The sequence below is a fragment of the Bos indicus x Bos taurus genome, chromosome 2, assembly GCF_003369695.1.
Source record: "Bos indicus x Bos taurus breed Angus x Brahman F1 hybrid chromosome 2, Bos_hybrid_MaternalHap_v2.0, whole genome shotgun sequence".
Taxonomy (NCBI): Eukaryota; Metazoa; Chordata; class Mammalia; order Artiodactyla; family Bovidae; genus Bos; species Bos indicus x Bos taurus.
In genome coordinates this window covers 71,075,927-71,093,814 of record NC_040077.1, presented here as the reverse complement: position 1 = coordinate 71,093,814, position 17,888 = coordinate 71,075,927, and the positions used below count along the sequence as shown (strand labels likewise).

The 17,888-nt window shown below is 40.3% G+C and overlaps 1 protein-coding gene across 4 annotated transcripts in view; it reads left to right on the top strand.

Annotated features, from left to right (window-relative positions):
• Positions 1 to 17,888, top strand: part of C2H2orf76 (chromosome 2 C2orf76 homolog) — a 106,632-nt gene that overhangs the window by 46,401 nt on the left and 42,343 nt on the right. For 2 of the 4 annotated variants that reach the window (XM_027562341.1, XM_027562347.1), the window contains exon 2: positions 16,605 to 16,674. The exons of 1 other annotated variant lie outside the window; for it this stretch is intronic. In XM_027562341.1, coding sequence (XP_027418142.1) covers positions 16,605 to 16,674 — 70 coding nt within the window. Of the gene's footprint in view, positions 1 to 16,604; positions 16,675 to 16,702; positions 16,788 to 17,888 lie in introns of those variants that run through there. One more of the 4 variants, XM_027562355.1, reaches the window with a different exon arrangement.

Genomic DNA, 17,888 nt, shown 5'->3' with positions numbered 1-17,888 from the left:
CATTGCAGGCAGATTCTTTACTGCCTGAGCCACCAGGGAAGTCCTCCTAAAGGGCTTCTAACTGATTAAGTCAGGCCCGCCCAGGAAAATCTCCCTTTTGATTAATTTAAGGCCAGCTGATTATGGACTTTAATTATGTCTACAAAATGAATATGCTACAAAATGATCACTGCCCCCTTCTTCCTCTGACATTCTGGAGAGAATATCCCTTGTGCATTCTGGGGACTGTAGCTCAGCCTGGTCACGATGAGCCACCCCAGGCATATACTGTCTCTAGTACCCAAAGAGTGTAGCAAGGTGCTAGGCTTTCTCTTTGGTGGTGGGAGGCTGAGGAGGCAGCTGTTGTTCCTTGATCACCAAAGGGCTTGGGCATTGTGAATCCACCCACATAATCCCAGGAAACTTTACTTGTTGAGTAGGGCCCTGGATTTGGCTGGCAGAGGTGTGGTAACAGCACAGGCAGGACCATGGAGACTGAGGTGTCTGATTTGCCAGCCAACAGGACATCTTTTATATATTGAAAACTTTGAACATCAATGGGTAGGGCAATTACATGTTGTCTTGACCCACTCACTGATGATACACAGCAGGGGAGCTTCTCTCACTAGCATTTATCTATAGCTCTTCCTCATGGGGAAGAATCTCCTCTGGCACTGTGGATGGGGAAGTATTAAGGATATACAAGCATCATTTGTACAATCAGATGTAGAAACAACAGCAGTACTTTGAATTGGCCTGAAGCACCCATCTGCTACATCGTGTTAGTTTTCCTCTCCCATTGTAAATCTTGTCCAGATTCTGTTAGCTGAATCTGAGTACCTCTTCCTGCACAGGGCCAAGTAGCACAGTGACGTGGGTGCCTGTATCCACAGAGCCACAGATATTTGAGTCCCTCCTTTCCTTGGAGTTCTCCAGTATGCTTGGGTATGTCAGGTCTTCAGTCTCTCTTGGGAGCAGAGAGGCCTCAGGCCACCCCTGATGATTCTCCTAAAAGCAGAGGTCAGGGTAGAAGGCACAGGGCAGGATCAGGGTTACAAAGGGATAGAGGAGCTTTGTGCCAGTAAGCGTGTGTGTGTGTGTGTGTGTGTGTGTGTGTGTGCGCGCTAAGTCGCTTCAGTCGTGTCCAGCTCTCTGTGACCTCATGGACACAGGCTTCTCTGTCCTACCAGGCTTCTCTGTCCATGGGATTCTCCAGGCAAGAATACTGGAGTGGGTTGCCATGCCCTCCTCCAGGGGATCTTCCCGACCCAGGGACTGAACCTGTTTCTCTTACGTCTTCTGCACTGGCAGGCAAGTTCTTTACCACTAGCGCCACCTGGGAAGCCCCACTTATCTTTAGTTTCATATGGCTTGGTGACTAAACATGGCTCAACTTAATGAATTTTTCAGTTATCCAAAAGCTCTGCATCCTCACTGATGACATAATCTGTTTCAGCTCTGAGGACTCTACTCAATAGCTGCAGCCACATTGCTTCTCATCTGGAGTCAGGGGCTTGTGCTTCACTGCCTCAGTAATATCCCTTCCTCCTCCCACTCAAGGGAGAGTGAGCAACAACAAAAGGTGGGCAGGTTGTTTCAGTCCTACCTTTTGCTGCTTGTCCTCTAAGGTTAATTAGCCCTAACACCCCCACACCCATCACTTGGAGAAGAACCTTTGTTACTGGATCCCAGGGAATCTTCTTGTGTACCCTAAACCCATGGGACCCTTGTCTTTTCTGTTCCAGAAAGCCATGTTTCTGCCAGCATCCCATCCTTGTCACCTAACTGTGAAGAGTCTTGAGATTTTACCCAACTTGGAAGCTAGCAAGTCAGCCTGTCAGTTTCCTGGATGCTGGCAGAAGACATGGGACTCCTGGTTCTGAGACAAGGGACTGTATATCAGCACAGTCAACAGCATGAGCTCCCTGTCTGTGTCATTTCCTTTTGTCCCATGAGTCCACAGCTGTAGAACCCTGAATTTAGGTAATCCAAATATTGCAATATTTTTTAGTCCCATGAGTCCACAGCTGTAGAACCCTGAATTTAGGTAATCCAAATATTGCAATATTTTTAAAGAACTATAGCGAGCCTACCCAACCTTAGCCCAGAGGGAATCATTGTTTTTGTTATACTAGACAGGAAACACGGAGAGGGCAATGGCACCCCACTCCAGTACTTTTGCCTGGAAAATCCCATGGACAGAGGAGCCTGGTAGGCTGCAGTCCATGGGATTGCTGGAGTCAGACACGACTGAGTGACTTCACTTTCCCTTTTCACTTTCATGCATTGGAGAAGGAAATGGCAACCCACTCCAGTGTTCTTGCCTGGAGAATCCCAGGGACGGCGGAGCCTGGTTGGCTGCTGTCTCTGGGGTCGCACAGAGTTGGACACGACTGAAGTGATGCAGCAGCATCAGCAGCGGCAGACAGGAAACACAACCGCCCTCTATTCTGGAGGGGGAGAAATCTGTCTTCCTGGACTGTTTGCTCTGTACACATCCTTGAAAAGAGTATTTGAGAGCTAGAGCAGCCAGTGCCTCTGCTCACAAGGTGTGCAGAAGTGTGAGAGCACCATGAAGTATCTCCAACACACTGTGTAAGGATTGACATTCTCACTGATGATTGTGTATCAAGAAAAATCGAATTGGTATTCCATGTACCTTGTTACAAACAGGAAGGACGGCATGAAATATTTTTACCAAATGGTTAACTCTTAAACCCTTTGGAAAACTCAACTGTCCAGAATAGATAGTTCTCTGAGAGTTTTGTTTTCGTCCTTGAGCAGAGAAACCAGATTATGATTTTGTGTATTTGCCCCAAATCGAAGGTCATAAAGGCAGGTCTGTGGAATTGTAGGTGTTGATTTGTCAGTGAGTGATACACTCAGGGTAAACAGCAAGAGTTTACTTATTAGAATTGACCATGACTCTTTCTCTGAAAAGGCTAGCTGCTAATGTCATCTTACAGTGAAGCAGTTACAGTATGAGAATTATTTGCATAATCATCTGATTTAGCTAATATTTGTTGTTTAGTCTCTAAACTAAACTATGTCTGATTTTATCGACCCCATGGACTGTAGCCTGCCAGGCTCTTCTGTTCATGGGATTTCCCAGGCAAAAATAGTGGAATGGGTTACCATTTCTTTCTCCAGGGGATCTTCGCCTCCCAAGGATTGAACCCATGTCTCCTGTATTGGCAGGCAGATTCTTTACCACTGAGCCATAAGGGAAGCCTTAATTTAGCTAATTATTTGTCTTACACCTTTTGTGTTATCTTAAACATCTGGAGATTTTATTTTTCTGACCTATCTAAAAAATGGCTGAGGTCAAAGACTTTAAAGTCTTTCATAAGTTAATACATTGAAAATCTCTTTTTCAAAAGTTTTCTGTCACTGAAAGATGAATGAACTGATTTTTCTAATATAGTAATGTTTTGATTTGAATTATACAACTAAACATTTGGAAGAAAAAGGCTAGGAGGTTTTCACATGTTTATTTGATTCTCTCATGGACCTATTCTAAAAAGTTTTCGCTTATGATCTTAAAAATTATACTTTTGAAAATATTTAAAGCAAATTTCTGTTAACTTTTTTCTTTTTATTATAATGACTAGTTTTTGGTATTTCATTTTTACCAAGGTCTATTTTTAGAATAAAATTTTGTTCTTTATTTATGAGTTTAAAAATAATTACACTTTTAAAGTAGGCTGGAATAGATTAGAATGGAATTAACATTTTAGGCATAGTCTAAAATAATTGCCTTGATTATAATTTGTCATTCTTATCAACTTCAGTTAAATTGGAATTTTATATAAACTTACTAATTTGCCAAGGTTATGTTCTCTTTAAAAGGTGAACATTTCTCATTCACCTATTTAGCAGTGTGCTAGGTGTTCAGTATTTTTAAGAATAGTATAAAGAATGTAGGTCAGTTGTAGTGAGGTGAATGAACCCAGAGCCTGTTAAACACAGTGAGGTTAAGTCAGAAAGTAAAAAGCAAATATCATATATTAAAGCATATACTCATGAACCTACTTACAGGGAAGGAATGGAGATGCAAATGTAGAGAACGGACATAGGGGCATAGCAGAGGAAGGAGAGTATAGGATGAATGGAGAAAATAGCATTTACATGTATACACTTTGTTGTTGTTCAGTCGCTAAGTTGTGTCTGACTCATTGTGACCCCATGGACTGCAGCACGCCAGTCTCTGTCCTTGGCTGTCTCCCAGAGTTTGCTCCAATTCATGGCTATTGAGTCAGTGATGCTGTCTAACCATCTCTTCCTCTGCTGCCCCCTTTTCCTTTTGCCTTTAGTCTTTCCCAGCATCAGGGTCTTTTTCAATGAGTCGGCTCTTCCCATCAGGTGGCCAAAGTATTGGAGTTTCAGCTTCAGCATCAGTCCTTCCAATGAATATTCAGGACTGATTTCCTTTAGGATTGACTGGTTTGATCTCTTAGAAGTCCAGGGGACTCTCAGGAGTCTTTTCCAGCACCACAATTTGAAAGCATCAATTCTTACACGTACCATATATACACTATCATGTGTAAAATAGATAACTAGTGGGAAGCCATTATATAACACAGGGAGTCCAGCCGAGAGCTCTGTGACCTCCTGGAGGGGTGCGATGGAACCGGGGAGGGGAACACTGGAGGGAGGGTGTGTGTATATAATTATGACTGATTCAAGTTGTTTAGAAGAAACCAACACAACATTGTAAAGCAGTTATTCTCCAATTAAAAAAAAAAGGCAAAAACATTAAAGGAAAAAAGAATGTAGGTTTTCTCCCCTCTCTTTGGCCTCAAACAACTTTTTCTAGGGGTAAAATCACATATTTGGGTGATATTTAATAGTACATGTGTTTATTTTCTTCAGAATCATTGTCAAACTCGCTTGCATATTGAGTAATTTTCATCTTAGTAGTACTCTTCTTTTTCCTACTTTTATGCCAGTTTAGTTTCCTCATATAAAAGAACAATAAACTGTATTTCTTCTTTTTATTGATTTGTTTCAAAAGGAAGGCAGATTAACTCTTTGCTGTGTTTTATTAGTTCCTAAATCTAGAGGAAAATTAAGCATTTAGTGTAATACATGTTTTTTGTATGTGCTTAGAACATTAGTTTTTTGAAAGCTGTACCTTTTTCATATGGGTAAGACAAGTTTTAAAGCAAACTTGGTATTATGACAATTTTGTTTTTACAATACTTAAATTTAGGGGGTAGATATAACTACAAAATATTTTAGTTTTTCAAAATGATTCACCTTAGGAATCTGTTAAATTTCAAGTTATGTACACCCTTTATCCTTCCTGGTGATTATAAAATCTGAATGCTAACTGCCTGAATGGTGAGTGCTTTTCTACACTTAAAACTTCTGATTCTTTACATGTATGTGTATGGCTGAGTCCCTTCACCTGAAATTATCACAACATTGTTAATCGGCTATACGCCAGTACAGAATAAAAAGTTTTTTAAAAAAAGCTTTTAACTCTCAAGGACATTTGGATTCTCTTCCATTCTCTGACAAAAAGTGAAGAGTGTGCTTTCTTCATATACTGCAAAGCACGTGAAAGTGAAAGTTGCTCAGTCGTGTCCAGCTCTTTGCGACACCGTGGACTGTATAGTCCATGGAATTCTCCAGGCCAGAATACTGGAGTGGGTAGCCTTTCCCTTCTCCAGGGGATCTTCCCAACCCAGGGATCGAACCCAGGTCTCCCGCATTGCAGGTGGATTCTTTACCAGCTGAGCCACGAGGAAAGGCCAAGAATACTGGAGTGAGTAGCCTATCCTTTCTCCAGTGGATCTTCTCCACCCAGGAATCGAACCGGGGTCTCCTGCATTGCAGGTGGATTCTTTACCAATTGAGTTATCAGGGAAACCCGGAAAACACATATACTTTTTTTTTTTTTAATTGTAATGCAGTCAATCCTTGTTATTCACAGACTGTGTATTTGTGATTTGCCTATTCACTAAAATTTACTTGCAACCCCCAAAGCAATACCCAGGTACTTTCTTGGTCATTCTCCAGTCTGCAGGGCTGTGACACATTTGAATCAACAAAATTCACATTGCCACCTGAGGTGAAATGAGGCAACTTGCTGCCTTCTTGTTTCAGTTCATATTGTAAACAGGTGTCCACATTGTGCTTCATTTAATGCCATGCTTTTCACATTTTCATGGTTGTTTATTGGTGATGTCACTTTAAAATGGCCCCCAAATATCTTGCTGTCTGTGTGTGCCTTAGAAAACATGTGTGTTTTGCAAACTTTGTTCAGGCATCTTCTAATACTCCTGGCTGTGAGTTTAAAATTTATGAATCAGCAGTGTACAGTATATATCAAATAAGGTGTCTTTAAACAGAAATGCACATAAAACAAGGTTATGTATTTACCAGTTAATGAACATTGTGACTAGAGGAAACAGGTGTCCCAGAACCTGACTCTATATTTCCCCTGGAGCACTGGTCTAGTATTCATGAGTTCAGTGTTTGAGACCACTTTACAGACAGCATCCACTGCAAGTAACTAGAATCAGCTGTAGTTATTTTATTTTATTTTGTTGAACTGATAGAGATCATCAGTCAAGTATTTTAGGCATATGTGTGTTTGGTGTTTATGTTAATGCTGGGCTGTGCACTTTCATCTCAGCTCAGTGCCCTAGCTAGTTTACAACTCATCAGCTCAGAGCTTTGCCTCAGGGAGAGGCATCAGCTCTGGCATGAGAGCCATTGGATGGTTAGGGAACCTGGCTGGCAGCTTGGCTTGGCTTTCCCTGACCACTCCATCCTGACTTTCCACCTTCCCTTTTCGCGCTGCTGCAGTCTGGGCCATGAAATGCAGCTCCGACCTGACCTGTGACACTGGTCCAGGAGGGGAGGATATTGGACTGCATCGGTTCTTGGCTCTGATGGTGCAGGGACGTGGGATGTGGGAGCTCCTCATGAGGGCCTGCCTCTGTGGGTTTTGTGCTTGCTTTGTTTGTTTCTTTGTTTTTTAAGAGTTTTGCTTGGCTATGGTCATGGGTTTTTCTTCATTATCCCAAACCAGCTAGGTAAGGTACCAGCCAGAACAGGTTTCTAAGGCAGGGAAGTTTAAAGACCTTCCTAAGCCCTGAAGTGAAGTGAAGTCGCTCAGTCATGTCCGACTCTTTGCGACCCCATGGACAGTAGCCTACTAGGCTCCGCCGTCCGTGGGATTTTCCAGGCAAGAATACTGGAGTGGGCTGCCATTTCCTTCTCCAGGGGATTTTCCCAACCCAGGGATCGAACCTGGTCTCCTGCATTGCAGACAGACGCTTTAGCGTCTGAGCCACCAGGGAAGCCTTCCTAAGCCCTAGGCACTGTTACTTTTCAAATCCCCTCCCTACATTGTAGAAAATGGTCTTGTATCCTGTATTAAATCTAAGATTTATAAGTAGAGTTGAATTGCTGTTGAAACGTTACTTGTGTTGTAGTTACTTAAATGTTAAATTTGATTTTTTTTAAATTTCATGTTCTAGAGCAGAAAGTTTTTTCTTCAGATCTCAAGCATTTTCATAGACCCTGGAAAAAACTCATAGGTACCTGAGTGCTTCTCTAGTGGCTCTGCGGTAGAGAATCCTCCTGTAGTGCAGGAGATGTGGGTTTGATCCCTGGGTCAGGAAGATCCCCTGGAGGAGGAAATGGCAACCCGCTCCAGGAGTCTTGCCTGGAGAATCCCATGGACAGAGGAGCTTGGTAGGCTACAGTCCATGGGGCTGCAAAGAGTCAGACACAACTGAGCGACTAAACAACAATAACCATGTCTGTAGTGCTGGACTGTGTCAGGAATTCAGGTGTTCCTCAGCATTGCAGTTATCCAGACACTGATGGGGGCTCGGACGTGCCTCATGACACATATGTTGCTTTGGTACAAAAACAAGCCATAACAGATGACTGCAGTATGACGTGGTCAGGTGCTGTGGGTGGACAGAGGGCCTTTAGCTGAGTTGGGGCAGAGGAGAAAGTATTGTGATGCTGTCCTGGAGCATGGTGCCAGGCTGGGTTTTGGAGGCTTGCCTTTGTAGTAAGGTGAAGAGTGGAGAGACAAAGGGAGTTTAGAGAAAATCTGGGGGTGGAAAGGTATGGCAGGGGCTTGGGAACGGCGTGATGTGTGTGGAAAATTATGGGCTGACATTACTGCTGGTGTAATATGTACAAAGTGGGTTGTGGTGGTGACAAATACCATCAGAGGAGCAGGGAGGGGCTGAGTATGGAAGGCCTTTTGTGCTTCTTAGACAAGTGTAAACTCGTCTTGGGCGTGTGACCTGTTTCTAGTGCTTCTTGACTGCTGAGTAATACTTTCTGGATTTATCAATAGTTGGTATCCTTCAATACATATCAGTAATATAACTAAGTTTCTGACCCTCTCTGTCCTTTCCAGTATTTGCTAAGTTCTGTTTTGTTTGCCTTTGCTCAGTAAGCTCTTTTTTCTTAAAGGAAATAGAAATACCTTAGTTTAAAAATAACTTTTTGTTGATGTGTACCACATACCTCAGAAAAGTGAAAATGTAAGTATACAGAGAAATTAGCCTAATTTCAAAACACATACTCATTCTTAAAACATCAAGAAATATTAAAAATTTATAAAACAAGTCACAGTCTCTGGGATTTCTACCATTCATAGCTACTGTGAACATTTTGGTCAATGCTGCTCTGAACCTGTCTCTGATCTTATGCAGACACCATACACCCATGGTTTTCTAACTTATTTTTTCATTCACTAGTATTTCATCAGATCAGATCAGATCAGATCAGTCACTCAGTCGTATCTGACTCTTTGTGACCCCATGAATTATAGCACGCCAGGCCTCCCTGTCCATCACCAATTCCCGGAGTTCACTCAGACTCATGTCCATCGAGTCAGTGATGCCATCCAGCCATCTCATCCTCTGGCGTCCCCTTCTCCTCTTGCCCCCAATCCCTCCCAGCATCAGAGTCTTTTCCAGTGAGTCAACTCTTCACATGAGGTGGCCAAAGTACTGGAGTTTCAGCTTTAGCATCATTCCTTCCAAAGAAATCCCAGGGCTGATCACCTTCAGAATGGACTGGTTGGATCTCCTTGCAGTCCAAGGGACTCTCAAGAGTCTTCTCCAACACCACAGTTCAAAAGCATCAATTCTTTGGCGCTCAGCCTTCTTCACAGTCCAACTCTCACATCCATACATGACCACAGGAAAAACCATAGCCTTGACTAGACGGACCTTTGTTGGCAAAGTAATGTCTCTGCTTTTGAATATGTTATCTAGGTTGATCATAACTGTCCTTCCAAGGAGTAAGCGTTTTTTAATTTCATGGCTGCAGTCACCATCTGCAGTGATTTTGGAGCCCAGAAAAATAAAGTCTGCCACTGTTTCCACTGTTTCCCCATCTATTTGCCATGAAGTGGTGGGACCGGATGCCATGATCTTCGTTTTCTGAATGTTGAGCTTTAAGCCAACTTTTTCACTCTCCACTTTCACCTTCATCAAGAGGCTTTTGAGTTCCTCTTCACTTTCTGCCATAAGGGTGGTGTCATCTGCATATCTGAGGTTATTGATATTTCTCCCGGCAATCTTGATTCCAGCTTGTGTTTCTTCCAGTCCAGCGTTTCTCATGATGTACTCTGCATATAAGTTAAATAAGCAGGGTGACAATATACAGCCTTGACGTACTCCTTTTCCTATTTGGAACCAATCTGTTGTTCCATGTCCAGTTCTAACTGTTGCTTCCTGACCTGCATACAGATTTCTCAAGAGGCAGATCAGGTGGTCTGGTATTCCCATCTGTTTCAGAATTTTCCACAGTTTATTGTGATCCACACAGTCAAAGGCTTTGGCATAGTCAATAAAGCAGAAATAGATGTTTCTCTGGAACTCTCTTGCTTTTTCCATGATTCAGCAGATGTTGGCAATTTGATCTCTGGTTCCTCTGCCTTTTCTGAAACCAGCTTGCACATCACGAAGTTCACAGTTCACATATTGCTGAAGCCTGGCTTGGAGAATTTTGAGCATTACTTTACTAACGTGTGAGATGAGTGCAATTGTGCGGTAGTTTGAGCATTCTTTGGCATTGCCTTTCTTTGGGATTGGAATAGCCATCTTTTAAAGTTAATATCTGTGGATTCATTTCACCCTTTAATGGCTGCAAGGGATTTCATTTTATGGCATGACATAATTTACTTCATTGATGAACTCAATTGATTCAATTGATGAATTCAGTTACTTCATTGAATTCTAATTTTTATAAACTATTAGAAGCACATCAGTGGAAAAAATCTTCCTTGAATGTACATTTTTGTACATTTATCTTTTCTTAAAATGATTTTATTATTAAAAAACTTCAAGCATCTAAAAACTGTGTAGTATGATAAGGTCCCATGTACATTCAGCTTCAGCAGTTACCAGTGTTCTACTTTTTTTTTCAATCTACACATCCATAATTGTTTTTCCTCTGTCAAGAATATTTGAAAGCAAGTACCAGTCATAGTATCATTTTACCTATATACCTCAGTCTTTTAAGTTAGACTCACGAGCATAATAATATTAAATAAACAGAATTGATATTGATTCCTAATATCTTCTAGTATTACGCAGATTAAGATCCATGCATGATCTAAACATTAGCTGATATATCTCTTTTAAGTCTCTTAGTTTATAACCTTCCTCCCCTTCTATGTATTGCATGCTAATTATTTGTTGAAGAAAACAAGTCATTTATTCAGTAGAGTTTCCACAGTCTACTGATGACCTCCTTATGGTGTCATTTAACTTGTTCTTGCAGACACTGTCATAACCCCTAAACTGGGAGTTAGATCCAGAGGCTTAATTCATTTGTTAAGTTGGATTCATTTGTTAAGTTGGATTACTAAGTTTAGCCCCTGAAGTATCCATTCTAAAGTTTCCCATCAATCTTTTACCTAATGGTTTTGTCACCCCTTTATGATCACTGCCTACTTTCTTTTTTTTTTTTTCTGAAAACATCAAACATTTATTATCTCACTCCTGTGGGTCAGGAATTCAGGCTTGCCCTAGCTGGATGCCTCTGGTTCGAGGCCTTTCACCGAGTTGCAGTCAAGCTGGTGGTTGGAGAAGGCGGTTTAATATGAAGCCCTGATTGGAAGGGCTCCCCTTACAAGCTCCTGTATGTGGTTGCTGGGGGAGGCTTCAGCTCTTCAAGCAGGTTGATGATGGACTGAGGGCCTGGCTCCTTGGGGACTGCTGTTCCCACCTGGTACCTCACCCTCACCCCCTGCATGAGTTACCCTAGAGACAGTGAGAGAACGACACCAAGACAGTGCCATAATCTTTTTATAATGTAATCTCACAAGTCACATCCCACCATTCTGCCCTATTCTAAATACCTGCCTGCCAGTCTTTAGCTGGATGTTATGTAGCTACTAAGTAAAAAGTAAAAGTAAAAAGTCACTCAGTCATGTCCAACTCTTTGCAACCCCGAGGACTATAGCCTATCAGGCTCCTCCTTCCATGGGATTCTCCAGGTAAGGATACTGGAGTGGGTTGCTATTTCCTTCTCCAGGGGAGAAGTTACTGCTGCTGCTAAGTCACTCCAGTGTGTCTGACTCTGTGCGACCCCATAGACGGCAGCCCACCAGGCTCCCCCGTCCCTGGGATTCTCCAGGCAAGAACACTGGAGTGGGTTGCCATTTCCTTCTCCAATGCATGAAAGTGACAAGTGAAAGTGAAGTCACTCAGTCGTGTCTGACTCTTAGTGACCCCATGGACTGCAGCCTACCAGGCTCCTCCATCCATGGGATTTTCCAGGCAAGAGTACTGGAGTGGGGTGCCATTGCCTTCTCCAATGCCTACTTTCATTACTTCATTAGGGTTTCCAAAATGATGGCCTTTAGCAACTTTTTATTTTAAGCTAATTGCAGAGTCACATGCAGTTATAAGAAATAATACCAGTGATCCTTTCTGCCCCTTATCCAGCTTTCCCCAAGGGTGACATCCTGTGTCATGGTGGTCTTATATTAATCACATCTAGGGAATTGATGTTGATACAATCCATGGACCATATTCACATGTCACTAGTTTTACATCTTCTTCTGTAGGCTTGTGTGCATGTGCACGTGTATTTGGTTTTAGGCAATTTTATCACATATGTAGATAAGTGTGGATAACATCATGGTCAAGAATTAGAAACTTGCCATCACAAGGATCTCTTTTGTTACCCTTTTATAGCCAGAGCCACCTCCTTCCCTCCTTGCTAACCCCAGGGACACTAATTATTCTCCGTTTCTATACTTTTGTCATTACAAGAATGACATACAGGACTCCCCTGGTTGTCTAATGGTTAAGAATCCATCTTCTGATGCAGAGGGCATGGATTTGATCCCTGGTCTGGGAAGATTTCACATGCCATAGGGCAGCTAAGCTCAGGTGCCCTACCGCCCATGCTCTGCAACAAGAGACACCACTGCAGTGAGTAGCTGTGCACTGCTACTAGAGAGTAGCCCCTGCTTGCCACAGCTAGGGAAGGCCCGTGTGCAGCAGTGAAGACCCAGAACAGCCGAAAATAAACAAACAAGTAAAAGTCTACTGTTAAAAAAGAATGATGTATAATGGAACTACGCAGTATGTAACCTTCTGAGATTGATTTTTCTTTTCAATTTAATTCCCTTAAGATCTATCAAAATTGTTATGTGTATCAGTAGTTTTTTCTTTTTTATTCCCCAGTGTTTCATGATATGAATATACCACACTTGGTTTAACCACTCACATGTTGAAGGATGTTTGGGTTGTTTCCAGTTTGGGGGTATTAAACATGGATATACTATGAGCATTTATATATAGGTTTTTTGTGTGAACATAAGTTTTCATTTCTCTGCCATAAATGCTCAAGAGTGCATTTGCTAGGTCTATGATAAGCATGTGTTTTGTAAGAAATTATCGTATTTTTTTCTAGAGTGGCTGTACCATTTTGCATTTCCATCAGTAGTGAGTGAAAGATTAGTTTCTCTATACCCTCACCAGTATTTGGTGTTATCATTGTTTTTATTTTAGCCATTTTTATATTTGTGTAAATCATAATTTTTAAATTCTGTCATTCCTTCAGGGCTTTTTAGCTGTCATTCTTCTTTAAAGAAAAAACTTTTCATCAGCTATTTGGTAATCTTAAAATACAAACTGTATAAGAATCTGATTATTTTTCTCATTTTCAATGCCCCGTTCCCTACCTTGGTAAGCCAGTTTTCAGGAAAACAAATAAGTGCTCCTTTAGCTTCCCAAGTGACTAATCGACTTAAAAAAAATCATTATAATCTCATGGATTTTTAAATATTTGATGTGATTGTCTTCTCCGGGTAAATTAGTAGAATGAAAATTGTCATGTCAAAAGGTAGGCAAATTAAAAATTTTGATATTGGTTATCCCACTCCTCTCCAGAAAGTCTATCATTTAATGTTCTTGACAAGAGTATGTAAAATATTTATTTTTCTATATCCTTGCCAACACTGGTGTGGCCAGTTTTTAATTGAAATATATTTACCAATCTTTGGCTAATCAGTATGTTACTATTTGTATTTTTCAGTTCTATAGTTACCAGTAATATTGACTTAAAGATTTAGCCTATTGCTCATTGATTACCTTTATCCATGTTTCTATAAAGACATTTGTCTTTTCTTATAATTTTTTTTTTTTTTGCTATATCTGTCAACCTTTTCCTTGGTGGTTGCTGATTTTTATTTGCTTAGAAAGGTCTTTTCTACCTTAAGATTATAAAAGTTTATACCTATTTTTTGATGCCTTCCTGTGATTTTACAGTTTAGTTTAAATATTTGTTCTACATATAGTTTATTTTGTATAAGACATGAAGTAAGGATCCAGAATTACCTTTTTCTAAATGTCTGACCAGTTTTCCTAATGCCATTGATTAAGGTGTCTTTTCCCCACAAATGTGAAATGCCATTTTTATACTAAATTCTTGAATCTTGAGTCTTTTCGGAGTTTTCTATTCTCTTCTACTGATTTGTCAGTCTTCAGTGTCACATACGGAGAAGGTAATGGCACCCCACTCCAGTACTCTTGCCTGGAAAATCCCATGGACGGAGGAGCCTGGTGGGCTTCAGTCCATGGGGTCGCTAAGAGTCGGACACGACTGAGCGAATTCACTTTCACTTTTCACTTTCATGCATTGGAGAAGGAAATGGCAACCCACTCCAGTGTTCTTGCCTGGAGAATCCCAGGGTCAGGGGAGCCTGGTGGGCTGCTGTCTCTGGGGTCGCACAGAGTCGGACGAGACTGAAGCGACTTAGCAGCAGCAGCAGCAGCAGCAGCAGCAGTGTCACCTAATTTATGGTACTGCTGGTCTCTCTGTCTCTCTCTCTCTTTTCTTTTTTTTTTCTTTTATGACTTTGCTAAGTTCACAAGCATTTTCTTCTAGATTAGAAATACTTGTTTTAAGTCCAGACCACCCTGTTACATTTTGATGGGGATTTTATTTAATTTATAGATTAATTTAGGGAGAATTATTTCTTTACAACTCTGAGCTTTCATAGTTAAGAACATGGTCTATCATTTCATTTATTCACACCTTTTTTCTTGTTTTTGAATATGTTTTGTTAATTTACCTCTAAATTTTTGCTTTTGCTTTCTCTGTCCCTTCATTTGAAGGATACCTTTTAAACTTGATCAGATTCATTTTTTAAAAGTAGGTCAAACCTTCTGGGAAAACATCACACTTATAATTTGTAATACTTGCATTCCAAGCTGTCTCTTCAGTATGTCTGGCTCCCTAAACTAACAACATAGATTTCCCACAGTCCTTGAGACAAATTAAATAATGGCCTCATTCTAATAGTAGCTAATATGGCTTAGTTACTGAGTATAAATTACTACAAATTTCTGATGAAGATGACAATACATTGTTAATCAAATTAGACAGTAATGCACATTTGGAGTTTTAAACTGAAAACTTCAGCTATTTAAGTACAGCATATGGGGCAGCTTTTTTTAAAGTGGAAAAAAAAGCCTACAGTTATAAAAGTTTCATAAGGCATACATGTGCTAGCTTGCTTGGCCTCTTTCGTTAGTCCATTTACATAATTTATTTCATTGCACCTGGGAATCTTGTATCTTTGTTTGCTGCCTACATGAGCTGTCTTTATGCCCAAACCTGTTTAATCCCAAGTAGACCCTTGATAAAAGCAGCTACTATTTATTGAGATCCAACTATATGTTCGGGCTGAGAAGTAGAGTCAATAATTAAGTTTGATTTGTCCGGCTCTGAACTCTTTAGGAATTTGGACTTCATTGTAGGGCTTCTGTCTGTGTGTGTGTATGTGTGTACTGAATTATAGGGCTTCCGTGTGTGTGTGTGTGTGTGTGTGTAGTGTGTTTTGGAGAGCTTCTTTGTTGTTTTGGGGGCTAAGTGAGAGAAGGAAGAAATTGGTCATAATTTTCACAAACCTGTTAACCCTGCCTCTAAAATATGGAGTCGTTTTTTTCTTTCTTTTTTAAATGTATTTATGTATTTATTTGGTTGCTTCAGGTCCTAGTTGTAGCATGCAGGATCTTCGTTGTGGTGGGGGCTCTCCAGCTGTGGCTTGCAGGCTCCAGAGTGAGTGGGCTCAGTAACTGCAGCATTTAGTTGCTCCTCGGCATGTGGAATCATAGTTCCCCCACCAGGGATCACACCTGCGTCCCCTGCATTGCAAGGGATTCTTGCAATGGATTCTTAATCACTAGACCACAGGGGAAGTTCCTAGAGTCTTTTATGCTATCCCTTTCTTGAGAGAGATTCTTTATTAGGTATCTCAGTAAATTTTAAATTGTAATTTTGTAGATGTCTTGCTAAACTGCCATTATTTGGTAAATTTTAGGGTCAGAATTTTGGGGAAGCCCTGTAAAACCAGATTTAATAACAAATAGCGTAGCAGCTAATAATGGAATTTCCAAAAGATTTAATTTAAGCTCTCAAACCACAAAATAAGATTATACAATGAATCCTTTATTTTAAAAGAAAAATACTATTTTTAATTCAAGACCATTCAATTAAAACCATTTGTTTAATTATAAACAGTACACTATAATCAAAGATTATTTTATGCATTAAAACAGCTTGAACCTTTGCTTTTCACACGTAATGTGCTGTATATTCTCTCAAACTTAGTGAGATATTTGTATAAGCATTTTGTGATTCAGAGAAACTTTCCAGATCAAATTAGTGTGGCTTCTTTGTGTATATTATGAAATATTCCAGACATACTAAAAGGCTTAAAGAATAGTAGCTATACTGTCCCTATACTTAACATCCTGCTTAAGATATAAAATGCAACCAGTATGACGGAAACACCTGTTTTACTTCTCCCTAATTGCATATCCTTTCTTTGCTCCAAGAATCATCTCTTTTTCAACATAATGAAACCTATGTTTTTTAATTTTGTGTAAATGATGTGTTATTCTGATGCTTTTGTGACTTGCTTTTTTTGCATTCACCATACTATTTCTGAGATTTCATCTGTGTTGATGTGCATAGTTCAAGTTCATTCATTTTCACTGCTTGAAGTATTTTGTTGAATGAAAGTTCCATAATTATCTATTCTCCTGCTGATGGACATTTAGTTGGTTCCAGTTTTTGTAATTAACAATGTTAGTACTGATGTTTTTTTACAGTTCTCCTTGTGCACACATGTGAGAGATTCCCAAGAGTACCTACATATGAATGACGTTGCTGGATTGAAAGGTATATGAATCTTCAGCTTTACTAAATATTGCCCAGTTGTCTCCAGAAGTAGAATCCACTTGGATGCCCACCTTAACTGATTAAACTCTCATTGTTCTGCACTCTTGCCAACAGTAGGTATTGTCAGGCTTTTTCGTTTGTCAGTTTGATGAGTAATATATAGCTCATTGTTATTTTGAATTTCTCTGATTACTGGTGAGGTTGGACATCTTCTTTTATCTTATTAGCATTACAGGTATTTTGTTTTTAATACTTGTGTATTATGGCTGAAAGTTATATGCAAAGTTGAAAGCATGAAGTAGTTGCTACTAATTAGAAATGTACCATAATTTTATTTTTAAAACATTGTCAACTTTGCAGATTTTTTGGAGGAAATTATTTGGGGTGATTTTTTTTTTAACAGTATATTATATATTAGATCATGAAATTTGGAATTAAGTTGGTGCTTGAATCCTGGCTCCATGTTTTATGACCTTGGGCATTTAGTGCAATGAATTTTTCCTCATCTTAAAATAAGTATGATTTGGTAATAAAATTAAAGTATGGTTTGGTAATAGAATTAAATCTGATAATATTAACACTGGCATGTAGGACTGTTACATAGTTTAGGGTGAAATAAACATATTCAAATTAAACAATAGTGTGGACAATGGGTGATACTATGCATGCTAAGTTGCTTCGGTTGTGTCCAGCTCTTTGCAATCCTATGGATTCTAGCCTACCAGGCTTCTCTGTCCATGGCATTTTCTAGGTAAGGATACTGGAGTGGGTTACCATGCCCTCCTCCAGGGGATCTTCCCAACCCATGGATGGAACCCTGAGTTTCTTTCGTCTCTTGCATTGTCAGGTGGATTCTTTACCACTAGCACCACCTGGGAAGCCTGGGTAGTACTGTGACACATGATTAAATCAGTTCTGAAATCTGGCAGCATTTGTGAAATGAAAATGCAGCCTGATATTTGATGCTAATATAAGTGAACTTCCTCTCAGGGCCAAATGAGATTGGTGGTATAGCACACCAGAGCAGTAACGTGTGCAGCCCCACGTCTCCACATACACCCACACTTCTGAGTCGGTGTTCATCTTCTGTACCTTGTCAGTTTTCTACCTGTCAGAACATCAGGAACTGTGGTAAAGCTGTCCAGGATCACAGTGGGTAGGTGGGAGTGACCTTGGGACCCTTTGGTTGTCTCGGAATCTGGTCTGGTTCTGGG